This window comes from Anabas testudineus, chromosome 18 (genome assembly GCF_900324465.2).
Source record: "Anabas testudineus chromosome 18, fAnaTes1.2, whole genome shotgun sequence".
Classification (NCBI taxonomy): domain Eukaryota; kingdom Metazoa; phylum Chordata; class Actinopteri; order Anabantiformes; family Anabantidae; genus Anabas; species Anabas testudineus.
Window position 1 is genome coordinate 12,975,667 of NC_046627.1, and position 19,408 is coordinate 12,995,074.

Below are 19,408 nucleotides of genomic sequence, written 5' to 3' on the forward strand. Positions count from 1 at the left end.
TAGTTACAACTACTCTCAACACAGAATAACCAACATAAACCTCGACCTGAGGGCCTAGAGCAACGCTCCCAGCGGTATCATGGGGGCTCAAGAAGTGCTCTTACATGCAGTGCAATGCACATGGAAACCCTGGGTCCTTGGCTCATTAATGTTCCTGCCTTAAAGACTCACACCCAAAATGTGTTGTTTACAGCCTCTGCTAACCTGTTCTGAGCACTTTAATGTGTTCAGATCCTCTGACACTGCAATGGACAAGATGCTACGACAGATTATGTGTTCTGAAGCCACCACAGCATTGTCTTGGCTGCAGGTTTTGGATTATGGCCATGCTCTAAGGTGAACTGTCACTCTGGAGCAGCACCAGAATCTACTTCTGTTAGACTGGATTACATTAAAGCCAACACACAGTCATGTAAAAGACATGTTGAACCTGCAATTTCACACATACTTGAAATGTAAGTCATTACGGAAGTTCAGAGAGAAGTTCAAGAGATAAATATTTCCACATCAGTTGACAGCATCTGTACAGTGGAGGTACATCACACTTGTTGTCATTGTTCTCTGAAGTAAAACTCAAAATGAAAAAGAAACTTCCAACATTTCCTGATGCTTTGCATGGTTTCTTGTTTCGGTTGATAAGCTGTGAAGAAACAAAACATTTCCTCATTGGTTCCAGAGTTAGTCAAAGCCAAATGTTGTGGTAGTATGCTTAACAGAGTTGTGTACAGTACGTAAACGTGTGCTGAGTTCTGTTGGGTTTTATGTTGGTTTTGGGCTTTAAACCGCAGCTGGTTGTTAGTTATGATCAGGAGATGTGTGAAGTATGGAGGAGGAAAAAAATGTGGTTGAGCCAGAATTCCCTTCGACCTATGAGGCAATCGCAGACCTAAATAAATCTCTCAGAGCTGACAACACCATTCTTCCTGTTAAAAGTATCTTAGAGGTGTGTGAAGTACTTTAAATAAAAAAATACATGTAATATAATACATGTTTTTGGACAAAGTGTCCAACTCAGGTTAAATTTACACATAAATTAAAATGGGAAAGAAACTGAAAGTGTCCTTATGTGAAACCTGTAGAACAAAATTGTTTAGGCAACAGAAGCAATACTACAGTGTATACTGTAAATACTTTAATTATGTTTTCACCAAAACATAGTTGAAGTAATCATTATGCATAATTCCTTTTGAACTTTTGAGACATTAAACGTGGTCTATATATTTATTTACATTACATATTGTAGCTTGTGAGAGACAAGATGGAGGAACAGTGACAATGGAGAGAAGCTAACATAGGAGTAATATGATCTCTCTTGCTAATTCCAGTCAGAACTCTGGCTGCAGCATTTTGGATTAACTGGAGGCTCTTTAAGGAGTTATTGGGACAAACTATTAATAATGAATTTCAATAGTCCAGTCCAGAAGTAACAAATGCATGGACTAGTTTGGCACAGGATGCTCCTAATTTTAACAATGTTTCTCAGGTGAAAATATTAATAAGAATGATATTGCATACCTTATTGACCCTCTTGGGGAAATTCATTTTGGACAGCTGCGAGACTGGGTCAGCTAGTCACCTCAGCTAGTAGCCAGGAATCTAACCACTCACCCTGGGGTCCGTAGGCTACTGCTCTACCACCTGAACTACTGCCACCCCATAAGAAAACAAGGCAGTTCTAGAGATATCTTTGATGTATGAAGTGAAGGGATCTATTCCAAAAGTGAAGTGGTCTCATCCTTGAACTGAGCGTTCACATCATTGTTTTACTGCAGAATTTCTATTTGTTTGCCGTGTGAATGAGTCTAAGCTGCTGGACCATGTGTGTAAAATGCACACCATTGTCTCAGTTTGGATCAAGACCACAGTCAGACAGATGCTACCTGCTGCTATGTCCAGATAGTTCAGGACAGACGTTCATGTCCTCACAGACTGTATGGGGGTTTCAGAGAGTACCTGAAGAAGTTCATTCTTTTTCTGAAAGGAACCCTTCCAGTTGAAGCACAGTTGTTTGCCATCACCGCTACACCGGAAAAATATGCTGACAACAATCACTGTAAAACACATACCTTTGAAAAGTCTTGCATTTTTGTTTAGTTTTTAAAACCAGAGAGACTAAAACAATGTCTCAGAGGTTCCAGCTGCAGACAGACAGAAATACTGAACCGGGCCAGAAAGAAGCTGAATAGGTGAGTTGTTCAGTAATTAGACAAAGCTCGGGGGAAATAAAATGACCTTCATCAGTCAAGAGAAACACTTTTCTTAATATCATGTTATAAAAACTAGATTTTTGTCCAATGACAAAGCAGAAAGTATGGTGCAGACACGAAAGAAAAATGTGAAAAAGAAAAAGGTGAAATCTAAATGGCACAGCCCACAGTGAGTTTAGACCACTTACTGGCGCTCTAATCAAGAAAAATAATCTAATACAGATGCACTAATGCATTTGGGTCCAGATTCTAAAAAAAGCACTTTAGTGAACTCTTCTAAAGCTTTGATTTAGATAATTCAGGAGCTCCCATGACTTTCATTCATGTGCAACATAAGAGAATACGCACAGATTTTAGTCTTAGTTGGTGTTTTTTTTAAACCTATCATTAATCAAAACCTCTTTTTCACTCCAAAACCAGTTTGCCGCTGTCCAATTCTGCAGATGGTTACATGAGCTTGCCATAAAACAGTCATTATCAAAAACAGAGCTAAGGAAGGTCACAGTTCCAAGGGAGACCAAATATTCAGCTAAGTAAGACTGTAAGCAAATTGTGAAATTACAGTAAACAAAATGCTAAAAAACTTAGTAATCGAGCAGAAAACAATTCAGAGTGGTTACAGTGGCCCACTCTCAAAAATGTTTACAAAAATTTTTGCATTAGCGCCAGTGTCATTCTGTGTCTAGATCAATAAGAGGCTTTGACAGCACCTCCACAAAATATAATAAAAAAAGGTAGCTACTGTAGCTTTAAGGTACCAGTTACACCTGGCATACCAAATAATAGGACACACGAAGAAAACTGTTTAGAATTCAGAATTTAGAATTAAGAGTAAAACATTTTAATATGCAAAGATACATAAAAAGATAAAATGCACAATATCATAATGCCACAAAAGCTAATGATTGACACAGAAGACTCGCTAAATGTTAAGATTTTGAGAAAAACTAATATTTAAAAATCAGCTAATCACTGAACTATTCTAAAGGGGCCTTCCATGAACCCAGAACTGAATCCTATTGAACATAATATTTTGTTACAAATGCTGTGCAACAAAATATTATGTTAAGAGTACCGTCATTTTCATCTGTTGTATTATTTGATATATTTAGCTGAATGAACGAGAAAAAAAGTCTGACTTTTATTTACATTTTATCTTTGGATTTGGTTTTCTGAATTAAAAAATAAATTTTGTTTTTCCTTTGGATATTTTTTTTTCTTTGGATATGATTTTTTCTTTGGATATCTTTTGTCTTTGGAAATTGTTTTTCTTTTGACATATTTTTTCTTGTTTTTTTTTGGACGTATGCTGGTCTTCTTTCCCATTTTCTTAAATGCTTTTGTTGCAACATAATTTTTGATGCACAGTGCTCCCCCAGGCCTTTCAAACTGTCTTTCTCCTCTATTTGAATCAGCAATACAAGTCCAGTCTTTATTTTCAGACACACACCACTTGGAGTGATCTGATCCACAGTTCCAATTACCCAACAGTGCAGATTTTATTGATTGAACATTATACAAACAGTATCGTCTGGCTGAGCAGTTTGAATCACTTTTATGTTTCTGTCTACCCCAGGTCTGGACATACAAATTAGTCTCCAGTGTGTTTGCAATAGTAACATAAAGATCTCCATCTGCAAGAAAGAATAATAGTAATTCAGAGTCAGGTCTGACAGTCAGCTTGTTAACTTTACTGGTTACATGAAACAACACAACATCAGTTTGTTAACTGTTCCCAATTTAGGCATCAATGATTATTACAATACGACAAAATGTTTTTGGTGTTGCATGTTCAATAAGCAGAAATTCTCACCTTCTGGCTCCTTTGAGATTTTCTTGAAAAAACATTTAAAGTTTTCACCATCCATTGATGTCAGGTCCTGGTAAAGTACTGTTTGTTTATTTAGCATTATATTTGATGTCCAAACTTCACGAAAATTCACTGCAGAAAATTTGTCCATGTTTGAGTCAAAAATGTGAGCTCTGATATGTCGAAGGTGTGTTTCAGAAAACAATAATACAAGGGGTGAATACTTTACAATTCAACCGGTTCAACCAGAATAAAACTGATTAACTCTATATGTTATCAATCAGGTACATTACCTATTTTGTTTAACTGGCTCCTGGGGAATGTTACACAGATAAATGTCTGAGCAAATGTTTTTCCAGTGACAGAAAAGAATTTATTATTTTTCATTGTTTTAGGAAACTTGGGTGTACTGTGTAGGAGCCAGACCACAGTATCTTTATCCACCAGTACAACCCCTGAGGAACATGAGGAGAGGAAGATATAATGAGTCACGGTGCTGCAACACTCTTTTTGCAGAAAACTGGTTCTCGTTCATTTAAAATTATGGTTGAAAAGGGGTTGTCATTTGCATTTATTGTGAAAATATAGCCATCCTGTTAATAACAAACATAGTGTGGTTTCAATTATATGCTCCACAAAAACAGACACATATTTTTTATTCATATGAAAATAACCACCACCTAACCAAACCAATGTCAGATAAAAGTAAAATATTCCCATCATAGCTTCTAGCATTATAATGATGCTGAATTTATGAAAACACAGTTGACAACAGACCTTACTGTGAGGAGGAAGTATTTCTACCAACCTTTGCTGTGTCCACATCCACTCCCTGAACTGCCATATGGTGGTTGATCATTGTAGGCAATGAATTCACATTCTGGTTCAAACATCTGATGCACAAGGAAAGAATGAAAGTAATAAACACAAGTAATTTAGAAACTGCTGTGATGGTGAACAGATGATCAGTTTGATTGTTTATTATGTGTGACACCTTAACTCTAACCAAAGATAATTTTCATTAATACCACACTTTCTGATCAGTATGTGTTCACATGACGGAGATATGTAGATAAAAAAGAGGAATAAGTATACAAATATTCTTACATCAGTGATGATCGGAGCCAAGGTTTTCGCCGGGACATCATTTTGGTGGTTGATGGGATTAGAGCCCTTTTTAAATCCTCCTTTCATAGTTCTATCAATGTAAATAAAGTCAAAGTGGTTTGCCCCCTTGTACAAAATGTACCTGTTGAAGAAAATTTAAAAAAATGAAAGAATACAAAAGCATGCATCACGAAGAACAAATAGTTATGAACACAAAAGCAAGCACAGAGGGATAGGTAATATATACTGGGTAACCACCTCTCACTTGTCACCTCTCCAACCTCCTAATCACCATCCACCAGCTCTCTTGTCTGTCTCTGCTGCCACCTACAGTTTGACTATCTTGATAAATCAAATCTGAGTAAAGGAGGACATCAGCTGCACTTGACGCAAATATTAACTAATGATTTCAAATATATAGGAACGGTGCTAAATGTTACAACCTTCTGTCATTTTTCTGTCTTTAGCACATCCACATGTTCCTAAAGCCCAAACTACAGACTGAGCAAAATGTGCTGGTCATGCTGTGGCTTCCACAGTGGGATTAATAGTCTGCAAGAGCCACATTAACATGTCCACAATTCAACCTGAATGTAAGTGAAACAGATAAAACCATTGGTCGAAGTCTGTTGTTGGCCTGTCGTTGTTTTCTGGTTTCATCTTTGGGAAAAGTAAACACCCTTAGTTTTCTGTCACCACTGAAAAAACCCTTTCTGCAGACTTATCAACCTCTGACATTGACAGAGATTTTGTTTCTCATCATATTATACATTATGTGTACATACCACTTTATGTGCTACATCACCTACACCACAGATGTTGGATATCAGGGTTTAAAGATAAAGGAATGCTCTCCTGGTGATAGTGACAAGATAGAAGAAGAAAGTCAGTGCAGGACGAGTCCCTTTACCACGAATTGTCCATTGTTTAGAAGCAAATCTTTTTTTCTTTTTTTTTTTTTTTACTGGTGCTGGCCCATAAAGACCAGTGAGACTGATTGAATGGTGCGAGGTTTCTTACCAGTCCACTGCAACACCAGCTTCATTTTTACAGGATACTTGGCCGTCTGAGCCCCCGCAGAGCAGACCAACAGCGAGGACAACCCTCCACATGACTTCCTGCAGTGCTTCAGGGAATATCACAAGGAGGAACGAATGGATTCCACTAAATACCAGCAAACTCTGAAAGCAAACATCAAACTGTCTTCGATATTCTGTACCTGGATGATTGCCCCTGTTTCTTAAAGGATAATGATCCTTAAAATACTGTGCATGAGAGAAAGTGTAAGAATAGTGTAAACAGCCTTTCACATGGAAACAAAAGCGAAACGTCTTAAATATAATAATTAAAAACAACTAGTTTGTTACAGAAAGTGTTTAAAAGCTGTGATTTCTGCCAAAGTTACTGTTTACTATCCCCGTACTTTTGCACATGCCACAATGATGTTATTATTTTAGATCAGTTAGTAGAGCAGTCGTATACAGACACCATCATTATAGTATGACGTCATTATTATTCTTAGTTATGGCATAAAAAATTTTTGGGTTTTTTTATATTTGGTTTAAGTACGACAGAGGTATTGTTCAAGGGAATGCCAGTGTTTTGCATATAACCACAGAGGCAATAGAGCCTATATTTGTTCAGCCAATCTGAGTTTTATTGAGTCACTGAATGATGAGTTATCAGCTATCGTCACACTTATTAAGTTGTTGAGTTATACATGTAAAAACTCAGTGATGGTGGTTGTGTTGAATATTACAAGAGGAGTGATATTCAGTTATGCAATTGAAACTTAATTAAGTTCTTCACTCGTTGTTGCTGAATCCTAACCCACACTGTGATCTTTCCCTCATGTGCTTGTTTTTGAGGCTCAAATAACCAAAATTATATTTGTTTTGCCTAAACCAGATGATATCTCATGAAATACAACGAAAATAATCGACTGAGGCTGCTAGCCCATGGAGCAGGTACCTACTGGGCACCAGATGACATCTGTTTATTTTGCCCAATTTAAACTTCTTGTGACATGCAATAAAACTGTGAGACATGCATGTGAATCAAACTACTACGAAAATATATCTTTGAAAAATACAACAATAAAATCAACCAGTTGAAATTACTTGATGGGCCCATGGAAAGACAAATAAGACAGTGGGTTCTTTAAAAAGGGAGATGCTGAGACCTTAATTCATGCCTTTGTATTATCCAGACTTAGTTGGTTAGTTAGTGTAGTGCAGGGCTGGCCAACCCTAGTCCTCAAAAGCCACAGCTCTGCATGTTTTCCAACTAACTCTTCCCTACTCTCTGCTGATAACCTGGATCAGATGTGCCCAGCCGATCAGAAGCAGGAAGTGCAGGGGTGGTTGGAAAACAAGCAGGGCTGTGGCTCTCCAGGACTAGGGTTGGGGTTGGCCACCCCTGGTGTAATGGTAAGATCACTCCCTTCCATGTGAGAGGCCCTGCTTCAAATCCAAGTTGTGGCCCTTAGGCAAGAACCCTTTATGCTTTCTCTGCCTACCCTTGTAAGTTGCTTTGGATATACAGTAAGCATCTGCCAAATGACAAACTGTAAATGTACAGTAGGCGGCTGAATGTTGCAATGAGGTGCTTCTGTTTGTACGTACAAACCGGAAAACAAGACACACACACGTAAACACTCTAAGTGCTGTACAGTATGTTAAAATCCCCTTTGACACCCTTTCAGGTTTTATACTGTGCTTTCTACTGGAAGCACTGGACATGGATATGCTTCATATATTAATCTTTTTAGATAGCTATACAAATTTGATGAAGTCAAATATGTTACACATAACATGTTACACTTTTTAGGGTCTTGATGTTTAAGACAACACAGATGGAGACAGATCACTCTGTTATGGAGCTCATCTCCAGTTAACTAAATTCCTGAACCCAACACATAATTTGTAGTCAGGGTGTCATCTCTGATTTCACCTGATCACTATTACTCATCAAATATACTCTGAAATATCACATTGTTGCTTCATTTCTCAAAAACAATTTTATTTCCTCAAATTAAAGTAGTTCCTATTGTTTCACAACATGTTTTTTTTTTTTTTTTTGCATGTGAATAGTTTTAGATGATCTCTGTCTTACACTGCAGTAGTTTTGCAATTGTCTCTAAATTGTATCTAAATCTTAATTGTCTTTAAAAGAGTTTATACTTAAAGAAGCAAAAAAGGTTTTACTGTAAAACTAAATGGCAACAGCATGTTATATTTACGTTACACCAGTGCTCAGTTGCTGTGCTCAGACTAGTACAACAATAGATCATAGAGTGTGAATTTGGTAAAAAAAAAAAAAAAAAAAAAAAAGGAAAAATACATTATACTTAAACATAAAGCTCTGTTTCTAATCAACAACACACTGAACTGTTCATTATTGCATAAAGTAGAAAGAGTTTCTAAAAGATAAGCTGCAGCAAACAGCTGATGGGATCATCTTAGCATAAAGTTTGAACAGGAAAAAGCTCAGTGGTACACACTTTATACTATATTTGTTTAATATGTATTTAATCAGTTTCCTTGTGTGTCATGATTGTAATGTTTGTTCTTCTACAACCTGCAGACAAATTTAATTTGACCCAAAGGTTTGAGACATCATTGTCTTGCCACATCCTCGAAAAGAAGCAAGAAGTCATTTCACAAAGAGAAGTTATTGCATAGGAGTTATCTTAATATCTCTGCTGCATAATGTTCAGCACGCTGTCAAATGTTCCCACACAGCTAAATCACTGTCAAAAACCTTGAGTGTGTGTCACCATGGCTGTGACTTACCAGAACAGAACAACAATTCTGGTTGATTTAGCACTTTTTTTATTATTACACCGTACACTGTTGAATGATAAAATTATGAAAAAATAAAATATAACAAGAAAAACTACCGTAGAGGATGATGTGTCCACCATTTTGACAGGTAGTGTATCTAACTCTTCAGCTATCTCAGACAGTTTTTGTGACTTAGGAGAAGAATTTAGTAAAACCTCTTTCCCAACATGAGTAAATTTATAAAATGCTTTAACATATTAACAAATTTTATGTCACACTGAAAAACTGGCCGAGAAGCTTTAAAAACCCAGTAACAGAATGGGTGTTGTTTAAGTTTGAAAATATTCAACAAAATGAAAAACAAAACAGCATTTGCACACAGTTGTCAAAGAGCTTGGTGTCCATATTTAGTGATACAGTAAGAATTGTAACATTTTAGAAATATTTTTTCAGATAGTGAAATTGTTGAACAAAAATTGTTCCCAATTGTTGAATAAAATGAAACCACCAATTCACAATTTGTAGTCACTGTATGTTATAAGTGTAAATTAAAGTGAAAGACAAAATTATCAAACAGGCATCTGGAAGGTTCAGTGTTTCAGCTCATTATGGATCTGATAGTACATTCAAAAACAGCTGTGACATACGATGTTAAAAAATAAATAAAAAAACGTGTCAACACTGAAGAAAAGATCAAATATTAGTTATCACCTTGAGTGAAAGTAGCAGTAAAGCAGTGAGTATTCTCCTAAATCTACTAAATTATATTAAAATATCCATTATTATAATAGTTAGTTTCATTACTTTACATACTTGTGAATTTCTCCTCTGGAAATAAGATATTAAGTCATATATCTTCCTAGTATGTAACTTGAATAGGAAGCTGCGACTGAGGAAGTAGAACAATCATCCACCAATCACAGGTTTAGCTAAGTGTTTGTGAACGCGACACTGAACACTGCGGGGGTGTCGTTCAGCTCATGACAGTAGAAAAGCTCCATATAAATACAGTATATATGCAGTAGTAAGTATAAAAAAGGTTTTTAAATAATAGTAAAGAGAACAAAAGGGAACATGACAGTACACAGTACATAGATGGCTCAGATTTATACTCTCAGTAAAATACTGGAGCTAAATAAATGATAGTTCTGAATTTAAACTACAAGTGGTGACTACTGAAAATGTAGTGTACTGTACATGTTGAATCAAATTTCAACATACATCATGAGCTGAATGACCACAGATCTAAAACACAAACTGAACATGTTGCATATAACACTTATCAGTTAATTAAATATTTAGGCCAAATCAGAGGTAAACAAAAAACAAACCAAATGTTTTTTTAGTACTGCATATCATAACCAGGCTTTTGAACTAAAATTAGAAAACTATACCGTAATTAATCAAAAAGCAAACCTAATTTCTAAATCTCTAAATACCACTCCCCTGCAGGGGAATTAGGTATACAAGAGCATTTTGCCCCCACTGGCTAGTGCTACCTGTGATGTGGACGAGATTTGGAAATATTGTTTGAATTTATTGCACCTCTGTGTAAGGCTATGTTGCAATGTTTTTTTAGGGCTTGTATGTGTTGTCTGACGGCAAAGTTTTTTTCACCAAGAGTGAATGGTTTTGAGTATACAGGGTCTAAACAGGATGTAAGACAAGTAGAGTAAAAAATAAGTAAGTTTATATTCTAAATATCACTCAAAGCCTTTCACCTCAGTTTAGTCATTAATCAGATCCCACAAAAAAATAACTAAATATTTCTGTATGTGAATGATGTAATTTAATCTTTTAGTTTGACCAAAAGCATGTGGAAAAGCAGAATTTACCCCTGTTAGGGTTAGGGGTTAGTTTTTTTACTGATTAAAAACAAGACTAGAAATGTAGAAAAATCTATAAAAGGAAATGGAGGGTAATATATTATGCACAGTACAAGTTGGTTTATCAAGATCCACAGTTGGTGCCATCAACCAACTGCACCAACTGGATGTTAATAAACCATTCAAACAGAAAGATGGTTTTCAGCAGAAACACAAAACCAAACTGTTACGGAAAACATAAAACAGTCTAATCTCACACAGAGAAGAGGAAAGATCATTTATTAGACCATAATACGCTGTAATAACTGATGTCAATACATGCACAGGCTTTAAACAAGGAGATATTTGAGTATACATGTCAAATTTTATCACAGATTTCAAATACATTCAGAATACATAATGAATTTAATCTAAATTAATCAACAACCGATGAATTAATCAGTCAATCAAAAAGCACAACACTAATCAGTTACTGACTGATTCAAAGTAAAAGGGATTAAAAGCAGAAACATATTCAAGAGCTTAAAGTGAGTCCAGTTTCCACTGAACATCATATCTGGGTTAAATGTGACCTGGATGACTGAGAGTCCTCTCAGACATTCTTTGACTGGTGCCTTTGTGAATCTAACCAACCCATCCTCTGACTGTACAGTAAAGCCAGCTGACGGCTCTGGAGGGAAAACTCAGCACCTGTCTGAACCAGGACTTTGGCTGTTCAGGTCGGCTAATGCAGACATCAGAGACTTCTTCATTTAAAGGACACTTTGATCCAGGAAATACCACAAGCTTTTTGTTCAGTTTATCATAGAGTTCTTGTAGTGTCTTTTTATCTACACGCTCATCTTTAGCTTTGTCTGCAACGTTGTCTCTTAAGTATGCTTCTGCAATCCACTTTTTGTTTTTGTTACTGTAACAGCATAAAGCTGTCCAGAGCATTGAAGGTACATTTACTCTGTTTTTGAGTTTATTGCCTTGGCTTGGCTGTGCTCCAGTCACTACGTAGGCTTCGACTTTATCATTATTATTGTAGCAGAGGTCGTCCATTGTTTTCTTCAACTCTTGCTCCATGCGGCTCCAGCTGCCCTGATTGAACGATTTAACTTGTGGAACAACGTTTGTCAGTGTGAATGTTGAGACTTTATCACTTTTATCAAATCCGTAAGAAGATGGAAATAAATGACCTCTATCATAGACATCTTGATTCTTATAATCATTGTCACTGGCCTGGTGCTGGTACACATCTTTTCTACTTTCCGTCATGTATTCGCCACCCCCTGGGCCCTCAAGCTGCAAAAGTTTAAACACTCAGTCAGTGATATTGAATCTAAGTGATACAATAAATATTTGTTTATAGGTTTGGATTTGGACTTGATTTAATTTCAAGTTTTAGAATTTGTACATTAATTAACAATCTTCACATTACATTTAATAGACCAAAAAAAGGACAGATCGTTGTACAAAAACATTTAAATTGGTAAAACTGAATCATTTTAAATGGTCAAATTAATATTAATTTACCAAATATATATGAAAATGGAACTAAACGGCCAGTATTATATCTTGTGTCATTGTGGTAATCTGACTTAGTGACCTTGTGCTTATTGGACATGGAGTTTCAAGTTGCCCTCACTCTGTGGTACTGATTAGAAAAACATACGTACCTGTGGCTCTATTTTCCATGGGGTGGAGGGTCTTCCCCCTGCTTCTGCTCCTCTGTACTTGTAAGCAGAGAACACTGGGATCTTGTTAGTGGTGTCATAGAGCGTCACAAATCTTTTATTGTTGTCAAATTTCTGGCAGATGATTTTGTATCGGTTCTGGTTCAGGATTCTACTGTTCTCCAGGATGCCTGTAACCTGTGGAGGAGTTTCATCAAGAAGAAAACCTTCACATTCTGACATCTCGTTCACCACTTTAGTCTCTGTAGGAGTGATGGACAGCAGGAGGACAGCGAGGGGCAGGAGACACCACATCTTCAGAGGAGTCATCATCACACACTGTCAGAGGAGGAAACAAAGAAATATTAAAGTTTAATTTAACAAAACTTCACATACAGTTGGTTTTGTTTTGTTTAACCAATAGAGGAAAATTAATTTTGTTGCATTGTAATGTTTAAATATCTTGAACCAGGACGACAAAATAAAGTCACGTCATTATCACACAGATACTTCACTGGATAACATTTTTGTATGTATTTTCAAAGTGTGACGAATAAGGTGTTAGAAATTTAGGAACAGAGGGCAAGTCATTAATCAGGAGTTCTATTATCAGAATATTTTTTAAGTATAAAAACCTACAGTATGTGGGAATAATGATCATCCCCATTTTGCTCTCACCTCTTTCTTGTTTTCTTCTTCCACACTTCACTTGATTCGTCTTTGTCAGTCAGTCTCTGATCGTCTCTCTCCGTCTGTCTCTCTGACACGGTTCAGTTGGTTTATATATATTCTCACCACTGTCTGATTATTGGGGAGATAAGTGTGTATTTGGAAATTTAAGCAACCTCTGACCAATCAGTGTGTGGACACACAAATACACATACACACACAAGTACACATACACACACGCTGCGTATTAAAAGTGATACAATAAAAAGATATTTTTATAACTATATACTTTTCTAATGGTTGAACAGTTATCAACACATTTTCAGCAGCAGCAGCAGCTCACCCCACTTACATTCATGGCATTAAATAAGAGAAACTCCTCTCTGTGACAATGCAGTACACTTTAGTGATGTGATGCTGCCACCACCAAGCTTCACTGTATAGTCCTATAGACATGACACTTGGCATTCAAGCCAAAGAGTTCAATCTTTGTTTCATCTGACCAGAGAATCTTGTCTCTCAATGTCTGAGAGTCCTTTTGCTGAGGAGTGGTTTTTGTCTGGCCACGCTACCATACAGGCCTGATTGGTGGAGTGCTGCAGAGATTCTTGTTCTTCTGTCTCCACAGAGTGGACCACTCTTTGAGAGTGAACATCAGGCTCTCTGTCACCTCCCTGACTAAGGCCCGTCTTTCTCTATTGCTCAGTTTGGCCCGCTCTGGGAAGAGTCCTGGTGGTTCTAATTCCTTCCGTTTACAGATTATGGAGGCCCCTGGACTCATTGTGACCTTCAATACTCCTGAAACTTTTCTGTGCCCTTCCCCACATCAGTGCTTCGATACAATCCTATCTTGGAGGTCTACAGACAATTCTGTTGTCGTTATGGGGTAATTCTACAGAAATTCTACATTACACAGACATTGTGATGTCTGTGTAATGTAGCTGCATCAAACAGCTGGTGGCATCATGTTAGTATAAAGAATGAACGGGTAAAAGCTCAGTGGTTCACATTTTATATCATGTTTGCTAAATATATATATATTCATTTAAAATTACAGTCTCCTCATCTGACATGATTGTAATGTTTGCTTCTCTACGACTTGCAGACAAACTTCATTTGACCCAAAGGTTTGAAATATCACTGTCCTTCCACATCCTCCACAAGAAGCAACAAGTCATTTTACAAAGGGAACTTTAAAGCACTATTGCATAGGATTTATCTTAACATCTCTGCTGCATAATGTTCAGCGTTACTATCAATTTTTCCCACACAGCTAAATCATCATTAAAAACCAGTTTTAACTTCTGTGTATCACCATGACTGTGACTTATAGTAACAGACCAGAACGACAACAAAGAGAAATAAAGTGATCACAAACAGACCCAGTAAGAGATACAAGGCAGTGAAGAAACAGCACAAAGAGACACAAAATGTCCTCAATGTGATGTAAAATGCCTTCTAAGAAACACAAAACATTGCAAAATAACCACAAAGAGAAAAAAAAATACAAGGAGGCAAAAACACGAAACACATCACAAAACAGTGAAACAAAAACCAACACAAACATGTAAAATGCTGCCAAAAAGAAACAAAATGGCCAGAAACAAGATGGCTGCTTGGATTGTGTTTATTTTCTGACTCTTCCAGAGTGGCTGGTCTTTTACATGTCTGCACCCAATGTGTCATATTTAGTCAATCCAGTTACTGAAAGTTGTAAAGAGACAAAACTTCATTACTTTAACAAATGAAGGTCAATCAATCTTAAAACCTTTGGTAAATTTGAGATTTAACCACTGTGTCTTTGTTAGATGTAGAGAGGTTGAACTAGTGGTTCCTGAATGTGAGGCTTACACTGTGAAGCATGGAAGAGGAGGTGTGATAGTGTGTGTGTGTGTGTGTGTGTGTGTGTGTGTGTGTGAGAAATGTTTTCAGAGCGTGAGTCAAGAAAATGGATTCTCACATCTTTCCACTAGTTAACACTTTATGCCGTTTTGTTTAATCGATACAAAGATATTTACATTTAAAATTCCAGTTTTGTTTGTCTGTGTGCGTGCCGACTATCCACAACGTTAAAATCTTATTGTCTTATCACTTCTTTAACTTGCAGCAAATCATCTGAAAAGAGAAGTTTAAGGCACAGTTGCATCAGATTTATCATCATATCTCTACTGCGTAATTGTCAGTGTCACTGTGAAGAATCATGTTTCCCACAAAGTTTAATAAAAAACAAAGTTAGAAAACTGTATTTTTCAAAAATATAATTCTTGAGCTTTTAACAAAAGACTCAGATGCTCAATTGAATTGTATTTGTATGATGCCAATGTTCTAACCTTGGCTAAGGACACTGTTTTTTTTTATCTCAATGAGGTTTTCCTGGTAAAATAAAGGTGATTATTGGTAAAATTGTACCTGTTGATATTCTGTGTACTTCTTATGCTTTTAAAACTAGAAACCAATGCTGATGGGGACATACAGAATATGGAGGTGGGGGGTGGAAAGGGATATATATGACTACAAAAGTCATACATACATAGGCCCAAAGGTTCGTTGGCGCATGGCCAGTGTGCCACATTACCAGCCCAGCCCATCTCGTTAAATAAACTACTGGTGAACGGACATGTTTTAGTGATTCTAGTGGCTTAAGACCTTACAAAGTATAAATGTATACAGAATTTTATAGTAAACCCTACAATCCCATACGAACAAGCACTAGGAGACAGTGGAGAGGAAAAACTTCTTTTAACTGAAGAAACCTCCAGCAGAACCAGTCAGGGTGGGTGGCCATCTGCCTCAACCGGTTGGTGTGAGTGAAAAGAGAAGAGAAAAAAGAACAGCAGGCAGATAAAAAACAAGAAGGAAAAAAACACTGGGCAGGTCGGTAGGACCAGTAACTGCGCTGTGGAGATATACAGCTCCAGGCCGAGGATACCTGCAGAAAAGTACAGAGTGGAGGAAACACAACTACAGGAGAGAGAAGACACAAAGTTAATGACCTGTAATGGTGGCATTTTAATGGATATATGAGAGGAGAGGAGCTCAGTTTGTCAGTATAGTTCCCCCAGCAGACTAACATATAGCAGCATAACTAAGAGATGGTTCAGAGTCACCTGATCCACTAGGAAAATAGGAACAACAAAACACATCAGTACTGTACTAGTAACATGTTCATTCATCACAAAGTTGCCATAAGCACTGTTGTTTATTTTGATTCTGTCCCACAAATGTCTTCCTGATGCTGGAAACAGGACTCACTAGAGACTAAATTCTTATTAGTCCACAGATGAAAACACCCCCAACAAATGCTATTTTTGACTCTGTCAAGACTGAAACATCAGTACTGTCATTTAGTTTATGGAGGAAATGAAAAGATGTTCAGAAGACAAAGGGATTTTGTAGGAATGAGATGACAGATTGATCTGAACACAGAATAGTCCAATGTCTTTGTTTCTGCATTATTTGGTCATAAAATCTGATCTGTTTCGAAGCTGATAAAACACAAACAGTGGCGATCTGTCGTGTTCAGCATATAAGCAGCAGTAAACTCACTGTGTTTCAGTAGAGTAAATAAATGATGGAGCAAATCTTTGACCAGTTACTGAATCCTCTATCTATCGAACTCAGTCTTCAGTAGAGAGGATGTGTCTCTCTACTCCAAGCGGGTTTTCACATGTTGATGTTTGTTCTTCTGGATCTTTGTCCCTTTTCCACACAGGATCTCTGGAGCTCAGAGTGATCATCAGGTTCTTGGTCTCCTCTCTTACTGAGGCCTTTCTCCCCCGATTGCTCAGTTTGCAGCAACATGTAGCAGCTTTAATTATTTATTAGAATGTTTCTCTGAGATAAGTTAACTTTAAGTAAAAAAAAGAACAAAAAGACTAAAATGTAAAATTGCTAATTCACAAGATTTGAATCACTGTATGTTGAAATATCCTGCAGATTATGGAGAAAGTGAAGGACGAACTTATCAAACAGTCATCTGGGAGGTTCAGTGTTACAGCACCGCGGACAGCTCATTATGGATCTGATGGTACATTTAATTTATTCATTTTAAAAAATCCATGTCAACACTGAAGAAAAGACAAAATATTAGTTATCACCTTAAGTGAAAGTAGCAGAAAGCAGTGAGTGTTTTCCAAAATCTACTACTAAGTATCAAAAAGCTAATTTCTGGAAAAAATAAATTAAGTCATACTTCTTCCTAATTGTGTAACATGAATAGGGAAGCTGTGGCTGAGGAAGTGGAGCAGTCATCCACCAACCACAGGTTTGGCTGCTGTCAAAGCTTTTGTGAACGAGACACTGAACTCCACAGTGATGGAGTAGTTCAGCTCATGACAGTAGAAAAGCTCCATATAAGTGCAGTGTAATCACTGAAATTATTTGCCAAATATATTTCATTTTATTAATTATTATTAAGGAATTATTAAAATAATCAGTAACTAATAATAGTAATGGAAAAGTCCAAAAGGGAGCTTGACTGTAAAGTACAAGTATTTCAGAATTATACTGTCAGTAAAATAAATTATAATTCTGACTTTAACCTGCAGGTGGTGATGTTGTACTGACAAACTGTGTTTGGTAGGCTGGTGCTCAGGATCCAGTGATTGTGGTGATTAGGCAGAGGGAGGAAAACAGGTGAAAATAGTGAGGTGACAATGAGGGAGACAGAGTGAAAGAGCAGGGACAGAAAAATAATAAATAAATAAATAATAAAAACAGGGACAAGACAAGGCAGGAATTATAACATACAATCGTGTTTGTATCAGTCTGTGGGGGTTATAGCATTTTGAATTTTATTCTATCCAACTAAGAATAAAAATAATAATAATGACATTTGTTACATGATCAGACTTTAAACAGTTATTTTATCTCATAAATGTTAATAAAACATATTACACATGTTCCATCAAATTTCAAATACATATAAGTACATCATGAGCTGAATAACCACAGATCTAAATCACAAACTATTTTTCCTGTTTAACATCTATCAGTCAATTAATGATTCAGTCCAAATCAGAGCTAAGCTAAAATCTATTTAATGAACCAAATATTAGAAATCGGAAGGATTAGGATTAGGAAATAACTATTTAAGAATGGTTGATCAATTATTTAAATAAAACAAATCAATCAATGCCAGAATCCAGTACAAGTAATAAAAAGACTAATTAAGATTCAACAAGTAAGAGAAACAATCAAAATATCATTCAAAGCTTTTCACCTCAGTTCAGTAAATAATCAGATCACACAAAAAACTTCCATCATTCACAAGCAGGGAGTCGACCACGGTCCTCATTAACCAGCAACAAAATCCACCAGTGTGATGAGCACGAATAATTTAAGGAACAGATGCTGAACCTCCAGTTCCTACCTTCCACCCATATGTTTTACATCATGAACCATTAAAATGTCTCCACGATCTGACTTTACAGTCTACATTAAGTCTTTTTTAGTTCTATAAGACACATCTAACATGCACAGCAACATGAAGTACCTTACACTCCTTATTCAGCATCGCAGCATGGTGAATTACAACACAGAGGAGTAGTTTTTTTAAAAGAACTCAGTGTCGCTCAAAGAGAACTAGTTTGGACTTACAGCAACACAACAAGCCAACAGGTACCAGGCAACAACTCTAGCGGCAGCACTTGAGGAAGGCATGTAAGGCTTATTTTTTAAAATAGGGAAATCAGTTTGATTATCAAGTTCAGTAACTTGCAAAATGGTCTTAAAAAACAATCTGAAAAAAAAAGAATTGTGATAAAATCATAAATGGTGATGCTGTATCGCCCCTAGTTTATAGCTTTAGTTTAGGTCTTTGGGCACAACAGGACCACACCAATGCAAAAACCTTCAGGATTATTTCAGATCAGATCAAACTTGGTATTAGCAGATTTCACTCTATATTAAAAGATTTAAACCACTATTGGAGCCATAACTAGTATCCATTGTTATAATTCTTTGTGGTTGTGTTAATTTAGTCCAATCACTACCTCTGTAGATCTTCCGTGGATCATGTCTTGAGGGCAACCTTTTCAATTCCCTAATTAGCTTCAAACAATGGTGCCTGACTTTCCTAGATTGGCGATCTCGAAAACGAATCCTGGGTCGTAAGATACTGTTGCAAAGTACACTCACCCTTGGGGCACTGGCAGAAGTCAGGTTGTTCATGGAAGATAGGGTTTAGCATGTCGGTAGTGGTAGTGGGAGGAGCAGATGTGGTTGTAACTTCGGGTGGACACTGGCAGGCATGATCAAGTTCGGAGTGAAATTCAGTTACAGTTTTATTGGGACACTGCGTATTGGGAAACACCTCGATGCCCAACTGTTGTTGGAGTTCTTCCAG

The 19,408-nt window shown here is 36.8% G+C and overlaps 2 protein-coding genes across 2 annotated transcripts; both read right to left on the reverse strand.

Moving 5' to 3' along the window:
* Window positions 1–1,914: 1,914 nt before the first annotated feature.
* On the reverse strand, window positions 1,915–4,910 carry LOC113168356 (deoxyribonuclease-2-alpha-like). Its single transcript, XM_026369374.1, has 5 exons — window positions 4,826–4,910; window positions 4,311–4,472; window positions 4,021–4,212; window positions 3,574–3,841; window positions 1,915–2,020 (listed from the first exon to the last, which is right to left on the reverse strand). Exons 1-5 carry the CDS (start codon window positions 4,908–4,910, stop codon window positions 1,915–1,917), a joined length of 813 nt encoding a protein of 270 aa, XP_026225159.1.
* Window positions 4,911–10,998: 6,088 nt separating this feature from the next.
* LOC113168115 (endonuclease domain-containing 1 protein-like) lies at window positions 10,999–13,146 on the reverse strand. The gene is made up of 3 exons (XM_026369120.1): window positions 13,072–13,146; window positions 12,397–12,732; window positions 10,999–12,022 (listed from the first exon to the last, which is right to left on the reverse strand). Exons 2-3 carry the CDS (start codon window positions 12,724–12,726, stop codon window positions 11,360–11,362), a joined length of 993 nt encoding a protein of 330 aa, XP_026224905.1. The 5' UTR covers window positions 12,727–12,732; window positions 13,072–13,146; the 3' UTR covers window positions 10,999–11,359.
* Window positions 13,147–19,408: the final 6,262 nt, after the last annotated feature.